The sequence below is a fragment of the Petromyzon marinus genome, unplaced genomic scaffold, assembly GCF_048934315.1.
Source record: "Petromyzon marinus isolate PM22_M1 ecotype Great Lakes invasive population unplaced genomic scaffold, UKy_Petmar_22M1.pri1.0 PM_G_Scaffold_81, whole genome shotgun sequence".
Lineage (NCBI taxonomy): Eukaryota > Metazoa > Chordata > Hyperoartia > Petromyzontiformes > Petromyzontidae > Petromyzon > Petromyzon marinus.
In genome coordinates, this window is record NW_027423037.1 from 405900 (window position 1) to 423552 (window position 17653).

Genomic DNA, 17653 nt, shown 5'->3' on the forward strand with positions numbered 1-17653 from the left:
TAATGGCTACCTTTTGTCGCACGCTGCTGCTGTTGTCGCTGTCTGTGTGAGCAGCAGCAGCAGCACGTGGAGGAAGTGGGGTTGGTTGCAAGTGTGGAAGTGGAGAGAGACGGAGAAGTTTGTACTTGTTTTGTTCACGATATTAATTATAAATAGATGGTGATGCTGCTGCTTGCTTGCACAGCGTCACAAACTCTTGCGGTTCTGCGAGGTCGCATTCGTAAACAACAACAACAGTTTGTAAAGTTGTTGCGTGGTGTGAAGTAAACAAGTTTATGTCGTCCGTGATGATGGTGTGGTTGTTGTGGTTGTTGGTGGTGGTGGTGGGGTGTTCTGGGCTCCCTTATTTATGTTTAATGATTGTTGTTTGTGACAATCTTTGAAGCCGTAGCAGCTATACGTTGATGATGGTGTGGTTGTTGTTGGTGGTGGGGTGTTCTGGGCTCCCTTATTTATGTTTAATGATTGTTGTTTGTGACGATCTTTGAAGCCGTAGCAGCTATACGTTGATGGTGGTGTGGTTGTTGGTGGTGGTGGGGTGTTCTGGGCTCCCTTATTTATGTTTAATGATTGTTGTTGGTGATAATCTTTGAAGCCGTAGCAGCTATACGTTGATGATGGCGTGGTTGTTGTGGTTGTTGGTGGTGGGGTGTTCTGGGCTCCCTTATTTATGTTTAATGATTGTTGTTTGTGATAATCTTTGAAGCCGTAGCAGCTATACGTTGAACAAGTCGGATTGATGAGTAACTCTGATAACTTGGCACAAGTTACATTTTGATTTTTATGCTTTCGTGACTGCAGGGATTCTTATTCTTGGTTCTTTTTGGTAAAGTCACCACGTAGAAGGGAAACTATAAAATAATAAAAATATAACACAAAATTCTCACGACGTTTCGACTGCAACACAAGCAATCATCATCAGGTGTGAAAACCACAGCAAGAATATTTTGTTGTGGTTTTCACACCTGATGATGATTGCTTGTGTTGCAGTCGATATGTCGTGAGAATTGTATTATTTTATATTTGTATTATTTTATTGTTTCCCTTCTATGTGACTTTACCGAAAGAACCAAGAATAATAATTTTATTGTTTTATATTTTTATTATTTTATTGTTTTATATTTTTATTGTTTTATTGTTTCCCTTCTACGTGGTGACTTTACCGAACGAACCAAGAATATTTTAGCACAAGTTGTGGTGGTGAACGGGGCCTTTGGCGTTTGTGGTTTACGTGGCTGTGTTATTGTTTGATTTATTGTTCTGATATACAGCACCTCTAATGTATTTTTGCCGTAATTACAGTACTCTTATTCGTAGTTTAAAAGTAACGTGTATAGATTTTACAAGTTCTAAGTTACGAGTGAACGACTGTGTCTGATTTTTCGTGGCTAACGTGGCTGTGTTAATGAGCTCCACGTGGTTAATACACGTGGCCGATTTACGACTGCGGTCATTTATAAAGGTGTATTATAAGTGCTGTGTTTTACAGTATAAAGTACCACCACCACCGTGTGTGTGTACAGACGGTGGGAGCGGTTTAATAGGACGTGTGATAATATGCCTGACACATTTCTTTGCATTTTCTACATACGTGTAAAATCTATGACACTCAAGCGCATGTTTAAATAACTTTTGCTGAATACAAATACGGGCATGTTACATAACGCTTGAACAATGTAGTATTGAGATGCTGTGAATCACAATGGATGACGTAATTGTTATGGCGAGTGGCTTTTTAACAATCGATTCGGCAAAACAAAACTGAAACCTTTTAACAAGGATTCATGTTACTGCATTAACCACATACTATGATAATAAAAAAAACATACTATGATAATATATGATGCATTGTCCTTGAAACTGATTGGTCCACACCAAGGGATGGCTTTCTTGGTGTGGACCAATCAGTTTCAAGGACAATGCATCATATATGATCATAGTATGTGTTTTGTTTGCATTTTGACTGCAGGTATTGTGGTTAATGCAGTAACATGAATCCTTGTTAAAAAGGTGTCAGTTTTGTTGCCAGAAAAAAGGGGAAAAAACACTATTATTATATTTTGGTACTGGCAAAGGAGGTCTAATGATGGAAAACGTTGATCCATCTGAGCAGTGTCCGCTCACTCTGGCTGACACGTGTGTACTCATTGTTGTATTGTGTCTGTGTGTGTGTGTCCGTGTGTGTGTGTCCGTGTGTGTGTGTCCGTGTGTGTGTGTCTGTGTGTGTATGTCTGTGTGTGTGTCCGTGTGTGTGTCCGTGTGTGTGCAAGCAGGTTGTTGTTGTTGTTCCTCCCCCTTTGAAACTCCTGCCAAGGTGCTTACACATAGAAGAACTTCAGTGTACACCATACACAGCAGGTTGCAACATCCTTGTACAAACACACACACACTCACACACTCATATACACACTCACATACACTCATACACACTCATATACACACTCATATACACTCATATACACACTCACATACACACTCACATACACACACACATACACACTCATATACACACTCATATACACACTCACATTCACACTCATATACACACACACATACACACTCACATACACACTCACATTCACACTCATATACACACACACTCACATACACACTCACATACACACTCACATTCACACTCATATACACACTCATATACACACTCACATACACACTCATATACACACTCACATACACACATATACATACACACATACACACTCACATACATACACACATACACACTCATATACACACTAATATACACACTCACATACACACTCACATACACACTCACTCACATACACACTCATACACACTCACATACATACACACATACACACTCACATACACACTCATATACACACTCATATACATACACACACACTCACATACACATACACACTCACATACATACACATACACACTCATATACACAACAACGACAAAGATCCCCCATATTACCTTAACAGACTGTATACACACATACACACTCACATACACACTCACATACACACTCACATACACACTCACACACACACTCACATACACACTCATATACATACTCACACACATACACACACTCACATACACACTCACATACACACATACACACTCACATACACACACATACACACACTCACACTCTTACTGCATTACGCCAAGAATGCAGTAAGTGGTCAGATCGTAAACATTCGGGATAATTATTCACCCAAACAAAAATTATATCGTACGTACTGATCACACCCCTAAACTCACTTAAGTCATGTACTAAGGTGTGTCTTGATAATGTTAACTGGTTACTTGACGGAGTGACCACACCCCCCCCCCACCATACTGATAGATGATTTTTAAAAAAACGAACGGATCAATGAATGACTCATCACGTGCTAATCACTCATCAACATCCTGTTGTCAAGAGTGATTTAATATAACTTCTCTGTGTAGTAATTTCATGGCGGTACAGGGCTTGCACAGTCAGTGCAAGATGTATTCAAAGAGCACTGCCCAATTTTAAGTGAACGTGAAATTGCATGCAACAAAGTAGCAAACGTGTTACGTTGAACTGGCAATTGCATTTACGTAGATATTGCGTTTTACATAAGCATCACATGGAGCTACTGTGTTTGTAATATAATGGTTCCATCTGCTTCGTTTTTATGAAATGTTTTATTTATTTAAAGCATCATGATCATACATTACTGCTGCTAACCACTAAATGAATACATTAATTTCCTTTCAATTTGTGAATATAGGTGCACGTGGCCATGCGAGATCTGAAAGTGATGTGTGTAAGGGCGGTCACACGCCTATCACTTGATTAATTGCAGTTTTAAGTCAGGGTTGAATGTTGACGCATTGATCCCCATTGCCTTGTGATCTCTTAAGTGGCCGATCATTCGTTGTTCCTAACAAATCGCCAGTCCACCGACGTTGGAGAATGAGTGGCTTCGCCTTGACCTAACGAATGTACCTGCATCAACCCTGACTGCACACCCCACCCCCCTTGTTGATGTAACAATATAAATCCTTAAAACGGCCTAGCAGCGCAACGTCCCACTGCTCTTTATTTTGTTGTCGTTCCGCAGCAGCCCGGAAGATGAAGCCCCGTGCGCCGGTACCACCGCTGACGCGGTCCCAGTCCCAGACTGGGACCCCCAACTTAGACCCACCGGACGGTGGCGACGGCCCCCCAGTGGACAACGTGGAGCTCAACGTCATCCTGCCGGGCGGGGCGCACCACGTGGCCCGAGTCGACGGGAGGTGCGTGTCGTGCACTTGGATTATTTACACAAAGATAAACAGACAAAGATCCCCCGTGTAGCCTGTAACAGACTGTAGGGGCAAGTGCTGCTAGTGAGCAGCACACAAAGACAAAGATCCCCCGTGTAGCCTGTAACAGACTGTAGGGGCAAGTGGTGCTGTTAGCGAGCAGCACACAAAGACAAAGATCCCCCGTGTAGCCTGTAACAGACTGTAGGGGCAAGTGCTGTTAGCGAGCACAGACAAAGATCCCCCGTGTAGCCTGTAACAGAGTTGTAGGGGCAAGTGCTGTTAGCGAGCACACACAAAGACAAAGATCCCCCGTGTAGCCTGTAACAGACTGTAGGGGCAAGTGCTGTTAGCGAGCACACACAAACACAAAGATCCCCCGTGTAGCCTTAACAGACAGTTGGGGCAAGTGCTGTTAGCGAGCACTTATGAAGGCCGGAACGGTACACGAGGGGGTGGGTGGCCAGCACCACGCCCGACCGCCTTTGTCTCCCCAGTGGCAATGTTTTTATCCACCGCACCAGGTACTCATTTGAGGCTGAGTCGACCTAGGGGAGGCCCGGGACCCGTTCAGATAATCGTCACCGGTGTTGGCCGTGAGCGGGAATCGAACCCGGGTCGCCAGGTTCATAGCGCAGCGTAGCGCTAACCGCTACACACACACGCACACTCATTCCATTCCTGCGGGGATCAAGCGATGGATGGGTAAGCATTTTATGGCCGCCCAAGTTTGGCACAGGCGTAATGGGTTCCGTAGACACACCTTCGTATAGACAACTCCTTTATTACAACACAGCGCTCCCCGACAGTCCTGATGCGCTGCTACAGCCCTAGGGACACGGCCTACTCCCAGCGTGCCGTGACGCTGGCAACGCTCTCGGCTCCTCCGCTGTGATCACCCTAGGGGGGGCTGACCACTGACCCCGGCCCAGGGTCTACACTCTGGTTTCCTCTGACCTCGCCCTTATAAGGGCGTAGGGCCGGGGAGTCCCTGAGTGGAGTTTAATGAGAGTGGTGAGTGGAGTTTAATAAGAGTGGTGAGTGGAGTTTAATGAGAGTGGTGAGTGGAGTTTAATAAGAGTGGTGAGTGGAGTTTAATAAGAGTGGTGAGTGGAGTTTAATAAGAGTGGTGAGTGGAGTTTAATAAGAGTGGTGAGTGGAGTTTAATAAGAGTGGTGAGTGGAGTTTAATGAGAGTGGTTAGTGGAGTTTAATAAGAGTGGTGTTTAATGAGAGTGGTGAGTAGAGTTTAATAAGAGTGGTGAGTGGAGTTTAATAAGAGTGGTGAGTGGAGTTTAATGAGAGTGGTAAGTGGAGTTTAATAAGAGTGGTGAGTGGAGTTTAATGAGAGTTGTGAGTGGAGTTTAATAAGAGTGGTGAGTGGAGTTTAATAAGAGTGGTGAGTGGAGTTTAATAAGAGTGGTGAGTGGAGTTTAATAAGAGTGGTGAGTGGAGTTTAATGAGAGTGGTGAGTGGAGTTTAATAAGAGTGGTGAGTGGAGTTTAATGAGAGTGGTGAGTGGAGTTTAATAAGAGTGGTGAGTGGAGTTTAATGAGAGTGGTGAGTGGAGTTTAATAAGAGTGGTGAGTGGAGTTTAATGAGAGTGGTGAGTGGAGTTTAATGAGAGTGGTGAGTGGGTTTAATAAGAGTGGTGAGTGGAGTTTAATATTGTGGTGAGTGGAGTTTAATGAGAGTGGTGAGTGGAGTTTAATGAGAGTGGTGAGTGGAGTTTAATAAGAGTGGTGAGTGGAGCTTAATAAAAGTGGAGCTTAATAAGAGTGGTGAGTGGAGTTTAATAAGAGTGGTGAGTGGAGTTTAATAAGAGTGGTGAGTGGAGTTTAATAAGAGTGGTGAGTGGAGTTTAATGAGAGTGGTGAGTGGAGTTTAATAAGAGTGGTGAGTGGAGCTTAATAAGAGTGGTGAGTGGAGTTTAATAAGAGTGGTGAGTGGAGTTTAATAAGAGTGGTGAGTGGAGTTTAATAAGAGTGGTGAGTGGAGTTTAATAAGAGTGGTGAGTGGAGTTTAATAAGAGTGGTGAGTAGAGTTTAATGAGAGTGGTGAGTGGAGTTTAATAAGAGTGGTGAGTGGAGTTTAATTAGAGTGGTGAGTGGAGTTTAATAAGAGTGGTGAGTGGAGTTTAATAAGAGTGGTGAGTGGAGTTTAATGAGAGTGGTGAGTGGAGTTTAATAAGAGTGGTGAGTGGAGTTTAATAAGAGTGGTGAGTGGAGTTTAATAAGAGTGGTGAGTGGAGTTTAATAAGAGTGGTGAGTGGAGTTTAATGAGAGTGGTGAGTGGAGTTTAATAAGAGTGGTGAGTGGAGTTTAATGAGAGTGGTGAGTGGAGTTTAATAAGAGTGGTGAGTGGAGTTTAATAAGAGTGGTGAGTGGAGTTTAATAAGAGTGGTGAGTGGAGTTTAATAAGAGTGGTGAGTGGAGTTTAATAAGAGTGGTGAGTGGAGTTTAATAAGAGTGGTGAGTGGAGTTTAATGAGAGTGGTGGACGTGCTGCGTGGGTGGGCGAATGATCCACGGTAAAACTGGCTCCACGTGGAATGTTTCTGTGCTCACACAGCGGGTTTTAAATGCATTAAAATAAATGTGTTATTTTCACGAAGCATAAATCTTCATGGCCGCGAGGTCAAATTGCCCTCTTTGCAAGCAATTTTATAACGAGCTATTTCCAGTTGTCTGTAATGTGGTCATCTTTTGGGTGATTGCATCTGCCGGCGTGTTATTTTTTTGGGGATTTGTTAAATGCGCAAATAATCGCTATGGATATAATAAACACGCCATTTTATTTCTTGGAAAACATTTACGGTCATTTTGAATACAACATTAAAAATATATTTTGTATCCATGCAACACGTTTTAACTTGTTAAGCCGTGTTTGAAATCCATGAGTGTGAACAAGACGTATGATTGATCCCCCTCCTCGTAATACGTTAGGATGGTGAGTGTTTTGAAGATGCATTGTGTACAATTTTTTACTTACATTCCATACTCATTGCTATGGCCCGTAAACAGTAATTTAAATTACACTCCACACATCGAATGTAAACATGACACAAACGCATTCGCGAGCGTTCATAGCCAGACTGTAAGAATATCACGCTGCATCTTTTGAACAATTTTCTGGTTTCTAAATTACGAGTCGGGCCTCAGTCGGGAACAACAAATGTCCTGCGCATTGCTCACAGTTTGACGTTGACTTGGAGCTGCGGTCTGTGCTGCTGCTGCTGCTGCCCACGTGTTGCTGTGTGAGCAGCAGGACGGTGATGGACCTCCTGATTGAACTCTGCGGTTCCTACTGGTTGAGCCCTGACGGCCACACCCTGGAGCTGCTATCGAGGGACGATGCATCGCCTCTACAGTACGGGCCCAGCACACCGCTGGGGGCCCTCGGTGCTGGGACGGCCCTCCTCAAACCTCGGCCCGCCGGCGATGACCGACTGGAGAAGCCGATGCAGCCCGTTGTCCCGGAGGTAAAGCGTTGATTCGCTGACGCGGCCTCGTCGTAGACAAGACTTTGTACAGTCGAAACGCGCTGAAACCTGCGTAGAGATCTCGGAGTGACAAAGCTGATTAGCAAAATGGACGTGTAAGCAAAGTGGCCCGGTTCATGCGTACATGCAAATAACTATTATTAGATGAATTATAAGAGTTTGAAACTACACTTTGAGCTAGATGTGGCTATGGGTGTGTGTTAACACAGCATGTGTGTACGTTGTCAGTACACAATTTTAGTTAAATTCTCCTTAAGTACATTTTAGACGTCATTGCCTTCAATTGGTTAGCTTCTACATTAGGCGTCTTTCACACATTTCCTCGGCCGTGTCGTGCTTGTTGACACTTTGTAGAAAGTCTCGCGTGTTGTTACAGGTAAAAGGATGTTGTACAGTTTTGTATTAGGGTCCATCTGTGGATTACCGTGTTATATACATGGCTCTCCGATTTGACCTTTGTGACAGTGTGCCGGATTCATTTCTGAACCTTGCACGCATGCTGCCGACTACACCGTCACGCGATGAGTATCATCGGGAAACCTTGACCCTTCGGGTCAAATCTACTTATGAATGGAAATATTTGTGAGACTGGATTTGGTTGGATTTTGGTATCTTGACTAATGAAACATGATGAAATGCCATTATCACATCATGCCTCACTGGATGCACCGGTTGGTGTTACCCGCCAGTTTACAACTTGCAATTTATCAATCTTTGAAATAGCGTGATCAACCGGACTACGCGTTGATTGTGTTTTGACCGACCGACTGTGTTGCTTTATATGGTTTCCAAATGTTTATAAACCCTGTTTGTCTGGTATGCTTCTCTCTCTGTGTCCCCTGTTGTATCTGTGTTAGTTCCCCAGTACTTGGGTGTCTGTGTATACATCTGAGGTTATGTGTCTCCCCTCTCTCGTAAATTTAGCTCTTCTGTACCTGATGATGGCTGCTTGTGTTGCAACCGAAACGTCGTACGCTATTATGTTATTTTATTATTTCTTATTTATACGTGACTTTGCCGACAAAAAAACAAAGAGTAACTACATTTTGCTTTGGCTCAGTTCGCCTGCAGATCATGTTTTTACCAGGCTATACTTAGCATTCATCCAGTAGAAAATTTATACTGAATGATGATGCGGATGATGATGATAATACTTATCCATGGGTGGAATATGCTATGCAAACATTCTTATTTAAATATTTTTTTTTACTTTTAAGCATCTTGTATAAACATTGCAACCTAATTAATTTTAAAGGAAAATATTTCCCTCTCGTCACTTCACCGGCTGTGATTATATTTATCACTTGCATTCAGTGAAAAGGATGGATTGCTTTTAGATCAAAGTATTTACGCGCCATACTTGGCTTTATTGAGAAGAGAGAGTTGGACCGTTCCGTTCTTCTGTGCAAAGTTGAAGTCTGCTTCGAAAAGCGTACGATGCTTTTTGTTGTTAAATCTTTTAAATTTGACTGCCTCGTTACTTGGTAGTAATGAGGAAGTCAAATTTCCTCTTGGAAATATGTGAATGGTTGGAGTAAGATTTCAATTGGTAAAAGGAGACCGGCAGTCTTATGAATAATACGAAGGGCTAAGATGCAGCCACTTTGTGTGACTATTTGAGTGGGACTGTGGTGGTCAGGCAGAGTTGGAGTTGGTCAGTTTAACACGTAGCAGGCTTTCGCGACCAATATCATCCATCATAGAGGTTTTTGGGTTAGACCGCGTATAAATATATAAATGTTGTGTCGTGAAAACCCGCCACCACCCGACACAGCCAACTAGTAAGGGCTGTCGCGTAAACAGAACGTGGACGATTCGTCACTAGTACAGCACTCGTGTGTAGTGTATAGTGTAGTGTATAGTAGTGTATAGTGTAGTGTATAGTAGTGTATAGTGTAGTGTATAGTAGTGTATAGTGTAGTGTAGTGTATAGTAGTGTATAGTGTAGTGTCTAGTAGTGTATAGTGTAGTGTATAGTAGTGTAGTGTATAGTGTAGTGTACTAGTACAGCACACCGGTGTGTTGGGGAGCCAAGCCACAACATTTACAATCTGAGTACGACGTTTTGCCAGTAATTACAACCAGCTTCATCAGGCGACATCCAGAGTTGTGGAGAAGTCTTCCTGTCTCGTTCCTTACAAGGAGGCGTAGATGCGTTTACTTTTGATTTATAGCCAGGTCAGCCTATACTGTCATAGTTTTATGCAACTGTTTCCATATTTCCTACTTTATTGACACCAACACAAGTACAATTAAATTACAATAATGAAATGCTCTTAAACAGAGATATGGATACATATTGGTAATTAGAGACATGTGTTTTCCATGATATCCAAATCTATTACGTATTTCCAATTCTACTCTGCATTGTTTAGTCTGAAATGTAATTTAAGCATGCTTAGCAACTGCAGGTGCTTTAATCCTGGGGATCAGTGAACAAGGCCTTGATCTTCTCTCCGGTGGTGGCTTTGCATTGTACACCAGGATCAGGGGCTAGTTTAGAATGTTTAGCGAGTATGTAAATGTTGTGAAAGCCCAATTTTACCAGAGGCCATGGTACATTAGTTGATATTCTACCAAATGACAAAACGTCTTAGATTTTATCTTGTGATGGTTGTTTATTGTATACTAGACACAGAGGCATATAGCTGGATACAGACCGATAACCTTTGGTGCATTTATTTTCATCTTACAAGTTTAACACGTAGGCTTTCGTGACCAATATTATTCATAATAAAGGCTTTTGGGTTGGATCGCGTTATTTATAAACGTGTCGTAACCCTTATTGTTAAATTAATTATATTGCAACTACAATTCCTTATAGGGGAAACTATTAGTAATTAATAACAATTGAATAATTACCAATCTATTATATAATTACAATACCCTCCCCCTATCCACCTCTAATCGCTGTGCCTGATATGAGTTAAATGATGACGTCACCCTACTGCTGCTCTATTTAAGACCGGGAGCAAGCAGAGAGGGCTTCACCATTCTGGCGAATTGCCCGATGATGCTGGATCTAATCACCAGCGAAACGTCGTATTCACAATGTTGTAAATTATGTTGTGGATTCACTCTTCAACGCGCAAATGGGCTAAAGTAGTGAACTAATTGTCTTTTACTCTTTGGTTCTATTCGGTAAAGTCACCACGTAGGTAAAAAAATAAAACAATAAAATTCTCACGACGTTTCGGCCACAACACAAGCGGCCTTCATCAGGTGAAGGGATCAGGCTGTCTCGAGGACAGCGCTGGAGTGAAACACAGCCACGCTCAGACTACGACCTTTAAGTTTGGCTGTGTTTCACTCCAGCGCTGTCCTCTAGATGGGCTGGTCCCTTGACCTGATGAAGGCCGCTTGTGTTGTGGCCAAAACGTCGTGATTTTTGTTTTATTTTTTTACCTACTACGTGACTTTACCGAATAGAACCAAAGAGTATGGATCCTTGCAGTCACGAAAGCTTCAAATCTAGAATATTTTGTCTTTTGTGAACGTGACACATGTTTACTGCTTTGGCCATGTCGGGTGGTGGAGGGTTTTACGACACATTTATAAATAATGCGATCTCACCCAAAAACCTTTATCGTGAATCATACAAGTTACACGATGAATTTGCTTAGTTAGAGGCTCTCCCCAGGGGTACAAATGCATGCATCCTGTCATCCAGGATATATGGAATATTACACAGCAGCATTTGTTAAGCAGGTTATATACTGGTGATGTGACCCAGAAATTCGAAACCAGCTTACTTTCTGAAATCATGCTTTGTCTGCACTGCTGGAAAATATTGGTCTGGAAGGTCCATAGGCAGAATGGATGAAACATCATTACAAAAAGGTTTTTGTTGGGACTGAGCATGAGCCCAGTACAGAGTCACAGTACAAGGGGGGGAACAGAAAGACAAAACATAATTTTACAGTCTGTTTATTATGTATTCATTACCCATGATCCTCCACCACAAACTTGAGTTTGTGTATAGTTTTTCTGTTTTCTGCTGCTGAATCCACCATAGCTTTAATGGTGCTGCTGTTCTAAACAGCTGGAAACAGCATTTGTTTAAAAGGGCAATTCACAAGGTCGAAACTGGTGCAGAGTTTTCCTGCAAAGGCAAAGGCCCCATTGGGTGAGAGACAAATACAATAACATTGTTATTTGTGTGAAGAGGTGGGCTTCCTGTCCCATTGAACCTCCACTACAGCACATCGTGAGGTTTTAGACTGTAATTCAGACCAAGTGTAACCCAGTTTTAGTCCCCCTTAATCCACAGCCTAGCCCAGTATTTCATTTTTAAATGGAGAAATTTAATGAACGTTGACAGCTGGATCCTAAGAGGGTAAACAAAGACGGGATTTTTTAACTACAGCATTCAATTCGTCGATCCTCTACTTAAATCTCTTAATTCTAGATTTAAAGCTTTCGTGACTGCAAGGATCCATACTCTTTGGTTCTATTGGGTAAAGTCACGTAGGTAAAAAATAAAATAACAAAAATCACGACGTTTCGGCCACAACACAAGCGGCCTTCATCAGGTGAAGGGACCGTGCTGTCATGAGGATAGCGTTGGAGTGAAAACAGCCAAGCTCAGGTCATGGCCCATGCACCTCCTACGTACATCGTGCTCATGTTTATACTAATTCCTTTGTCAAAGCCTGTTGCTTCCTCCCACACAGCTTAAAGGACGCGACCTGGGCTTGGCTGTTTTCACTCCAACGCTGTCCTCGTGACAGCACGGTCCCTTCACCTGATGAAGGTCACTTGTGTTGTTGTGGCCGAAACGTCGTGATTTTTTTACCTACGTGACTTTACCGAATAGAAGCAAAGAGTATTACATCACTTAATTTGTTTTTCAGCAAACGGTGCGGCTGACGGTGAACTACTCGCGAGCGCGTAAGAAGACCGTGGTTCTGGCGAGCCCGCGCGCGGCCCTGCAAGCGCTGCTGCCCGACATCTGCAACGAGTGCGAGCTTAACGTCCACCACACCGCGCTGTTCGGGGACGCCAGCGAGACGGAGCTGCTCGATACGTCGTGCTCGCTGTCCGAGCTCGGCGTCAAGGAGGTGTACGCCGTCGACAGGAGCAGAGGTTTTGTTTTAACGTTACTTTTGAGCTGATGGAAAAGAACAAAAAATTCGTTTCGATTTGAAGCTTTCGTGACTGCAAGGATTCATCCTTCTTTGGTTCTTTTGGTAAAGTCACCGCCACGTAGAATGAGAATAAAATAATAAATTAATAAAATTAAATAACACAATAAAATTCTCACGACGTTTCGGCCACAACACAAGCGGCCTTCATCAGGTGAAGGGACGAGACTGTCTGGAGGACAGCGCTGGAGCCGCTTGTGTTGTGGCCGAAACGTCGTGAGAATTTTATTTTGTTATTTTATTTTATCAATTTATTATTTTATTCTCATTCTACGTGGTGGTGACTTTACCGAAAGAACCAAAGAATAAAAAATTAGTTTTATCATGGCGGTCCTTTATAAGGCTGGCTTAAAGCCTACCTTCCCTGCAGTTTCTTTTAGACTTGTCAATAGAACCTCCTGGTTATTGACCTAGAATTCATCTTCTTTGGTTCTTTCGGTAAAGTCACCACGTAGAATGAGAATAAAATAATAAATTAATAAAATAAAATAACACAATAAAGGTCAGACGACAGGTCTGTTCCTTTCACCTGAAGAGGGCCACTTGTGTTGTGGCCGAAACGTCGTAAGAATTTTACTGTGTTTTATTAATTTATTATTTTATTCTCATTCTACGTGGTGACTTTACCGAAAGAACCAAAGAAGATGAATCCTTGCAGTCACGAAAGCTTTAAATCGAAATTTGACCTAGAATTGTTTATTTTATCGGTATGACTTTTAAGATAACAATTTGTTTTAGACGTCTGTATATATGTGTGTATGTGTTCATGTGCGACTATATTTTGTACATTACAGGCCTATATATAACGCGTAAAAATGTTTCTTATATCATCATGCAATACATTTTTTTATATTTCATTTTGATGCCTTCCACACTACCCTGATATACCTGGAAATAATTCTGTTCTCATTTCAATCGTTCTGATGTACAGTCTATTGTCTAAATTTTGATTTAAAGCTTTCGTGACTGCAGTAATTCATATTCTTAGCTCTTTCGGTAAAGTCACGTTGAAGGGAAACAATAAAATATATTTTAAACAAAATATATTTTATTATTTTATTGTTTCCCTTCAACGTGACTTTACCGAAAGAGCTAAGAATAGTCTATGGTCTGTTTATGGTTTTTTTTCTGAGATTCCAAATGCAATGACACTTGTCTTCCTTTCACGTACTTTTATCATTATTATAGTTCATTTGGAATCGCGGACCCCCATGTGGTGATGCTTTAAACCGTGTGCACCTTCTGAAGTTTTAATTTTTTGATATTCTACTCATTTGTTTCACCTCTAAAGTTTTCAGACATCGGTATATCTTTTGGGTTTCAAGGTATTTTACTTGTCAGCATCCTGGAAATATGCCCTGGTCATCTGACTTTCAGTTTTGATACCCCCCCCCCCCCCTCCACTATAATAAATAGCCTTGCTATCCACGTAGAGGTCTCTTACAAGTATATTCTAGTTGCTGTGCCTACTTTTGTGACAGTGTTCATAACTGCTAGCATTTTAAAAGTAAATAGTGCACGTGGTATCTGCTCAAATATCTCTAGTTAGATGCTGATGTGAGCATTGCTTGAAATCAGTCCGCCCGGCAAACTCTCTCAGTCTGCTCACTCTCGGTCTAGTCGCCTCTGGTTCTTTCGGTAAAGTCACCACCACGTAGAATGAGAATAATAAGATAATAAAATAACACGATAAAATTCTCACGACGTTTCGGCCACAACGCAAGAGGCCGTCTTCAGGTGCTTAAGGTTGTGTGAAATCCCTCCCCGTAGAGGTTAAATTTCGATTTAAAGCTTTCGTGACTGCAAGGATTCATCTTCTTTGGTTCCTTCGGTAAAGTCACCAACACCACGTAGAATGGCCGAAACGTCGTGAGAATTTTATTGATGGTGACTTTACCGAAAGAACCAAAGAAGATGAATCCTTGCAGTCACGAAGGCTTCAAATCGAAATTTAGTCGCCTCTGCCTCGTGCTAATTTGTGTCAGTAGGCAAAGCGCATGAATTGGCTTCGAACCTAAAGCCGCCGTGATTGGATTTCTCTGTCGTTCCTTTGGCTACCCATGCATAGCAAAGGAGGTCTCATAATGTAAATGCTCACCCCGAGCCCTCGATACTCTGATGGTGCGCTGTTTTTGAGTTGCACGCCTTTTGGCGTCTTCTGGTCCAACACCAATGGAGACTAGGCTCTAAAGAAAAGCCGTCTCGCGTGTGGACCAATCACATTCAAGGACAGTGCCAATATTATTATCAGAGTTGTCTTTTTGTTTGCATTTTGACTGCTTGTGCTGTGGTTATTGCAAACACGATGCCTTGAATAAAGGTGTCAGTTTTTGTGCCAGTCAAAAGGGTAAAACCTATTACTAATGCAGAGGATTGTTCGTGTTATTTGTTTGTGCGTGCGTGCGAGTTTATGAGCTGCATGTTTGGGCTTGCTGGCTGCTGGAATCGAGCACGGAATGTTCACACGTCCCGTGTGCGGCCACCATGTGGGTGAACTGACTTCTTGGCCGCATTAATAATGGCTTGGGAGGCTTAGAATGTCCGTGCTTGGACAGCTCCATGGTTACCGTGACGGGCTGCAAGTTTCAACCCCTTGGCACAATCAGCGCCGTTCTCTGCTGCGCGCTTTGCTGCATTTTGTGTGCCACCAGCGCCACCCGGTGGGAAATTGAAGAAGTGTAAAATATATAAGCTTAGCTCTTTCGGTAAAGTCACGTTGAAGGGAAACAATAAAATAATAAAATATATATAAAACAATAAAAATTCTCACAACGTTTCGACCATAACACAAACGGTCATCTTCAGGTGTGAAAACGTCGTGAGAATTTTTATTGTTTTATATATTTTTTTATTATTTTATTGTTTCCCTTCAACGTGACTTTACCGAAAGAGCCAAGAATATGAATCACTGCAGTCACGAAAGCTTTAAATCGAAATTTAAGTGTAAAATATTTTTTTTTTACAATCCTGCCATCTAGTGGAGAAGTATTGTTACAATGAACAATGTGAACGCTACGTAGAGGTGTACCTAAAAAAAATATATACACAAGTATGGTGTAATATGCATGTTTATATCAACATTTAATAAACACCTTGATAATTTTGGTACGTGCGTGAAAATAGTACACCTTTTGCAATTTGAAGTTTCTTGGGTTTCAAGCGTCGTACAATTAATAAAAAAATAGACCATGTACTGAAAGGCTTAATTAATTTAACTTTAATAATAGTTGGGTTTTTCCCCTTTTTTCTGGCAACAAAACTGAAACCTTTTTAACAAGGATTCATGCCTACTGCATTAACCACAATACCTGCAGTCAAAATGCAAACAAAAAACATACTATGATAATATATGGTGCATTGTCCTTGAAACTGATTGGTGCACAGGTATTGTGGTTAATGCAGTAGACATGAATCCTTGTAAAAAGGTTTAAACAACAACAAAATAAAAATTGAAAAATTCTCACGACGTTTCGGCCACAACACAAGTGGCCTTCATCAGGTGAAGGGACCGTGCTGTCATGAGGACAGCATTGGAGTGAAAACAGCCTCCCACACAGCTTAAAGTACGCGACCTGGGCTTGGCTGTTTTCACTCCAACGCTGTCCTCATGACAGCACGGTCCCTTCACCTGATGAAGGCCGCTTGCGTTGTGGCCGAAACGTTGTGAGAATTTTTTTTTTGCTTGTTACGTGACTTTAGCGAATAGAACCAAAGAGTACCCTGTGGATGTATTGAGTGGCTCTCTTTGCGTTACAGAGCTGGGCCATGGCCTGAACGACAACGCAGACCTCCCGGAGAAAAAACACAAAGGGCTTTGGAGCTTTTTGCGGCCAAAGATAAAGAAGGTCAGTACGTGACACACTTGCACCCCTGCGTATTTGAAATTGAGCGGTGTTTTTTCTTGCCGTGGTGTTCTCTTGTGACTTCATTAAACGGTGTGTTATTCTCTTGTCGAGAGGAGTGTCATGTGTAGATACACGGAGACATGTTTGTAACAAGATATAGTAATAGGTTTTACCCTTTTGACTGGCACAAAAACTGCCACCTTTATTCAAGGCATCATGTTTGCAATAACCACAACACAAGCAGTCAAAATGCAAACAAAAAAGACAACTCTGATAATAATAATATTGGCACTGTCCTTGAATTTGATTGGTCCACACCCGAGACGGCTTTTCTTAGAGCCTAGTCTCCACTGGTGTTGGACCAGAAGACGCCAAAAGGCGTACAACTCAAAAACAGCGCACCATCAGAGTATTGAGGGCTCGGGGTGAGCATTTACATTATGAGATCTCCTTTGCCAGTAACAAAATATATATTTGTAACAAGTCGGTGTGTTTATAGTTCAAATGTATTCTGGAGGCATTTGCTTTTTATTTTTATATTTCCGCTTATATTTGAATATACTAACACGTTGCGTGCAGAAGCTTGCTTTGAACGCTGTTGGGACATGTTCTTGCTGTTGATACTAACACACGCAACCAGCTACTTCTAGCTGTTTTGGTTATTCTAACAACTTCCCCCCGTGCGCATTGTTGAGTATTTGCTGTCTTTGCTTACCCGCGTGTCATGTCCTCATTCTGCTGCTGTGGCTTTCCCAGAGTGATGATGATGATGTTTCCGAGCGTGGTTCCAACAGCTCAATGCATGGTGACAGTAGCAGAGACGTAAGTACTAACTCTGTTTACAGCCCCGCTAACGATACTAACGGCAGTGCTAAACAGAAAATAATTCCTCATG

General features: G+C 42.1%; 1 protein-coding gene across 2 annotated transcripts in view; it reads left to right on the forward strand.

Moving 5' to 3' along the window:
* Nucleotides 1–17653, forward strand: part of LOC142921540 (uncharacterized) — a 36491-nt gene that overhangs the window by 405 nt on the left and 18433 nt on the right. The window contains exons 2-7 of one of the 2 annotated variants that reach the window (XM_076062945.1): nt 2274–2314; nt 4086–4260; nt 7532–7748; nt 12623–12854; nt 16670–16758; nt 17515–17580. In XM_076062945.1, coding sequence (XP_075919060.1) covers nt 4097–4260; nt 7532–7748; nt 12623–12854; nt 16670–16758; nt 17515–17580 — 768 coding nt within the window. In that variant the 5' untranslated portion in view covers nt 2274–2314; nt 4086–4096. The remainder of the gene's footprint in view (nt 1–2273; nt 2315–4085; nt 4261–7531; nt 7749–12622; nt 12855–16669; nt 16759–17514; nt 17581–17653) is intronic. The other variant, XM_076062946.1, reaches the window with a different exon arrangement.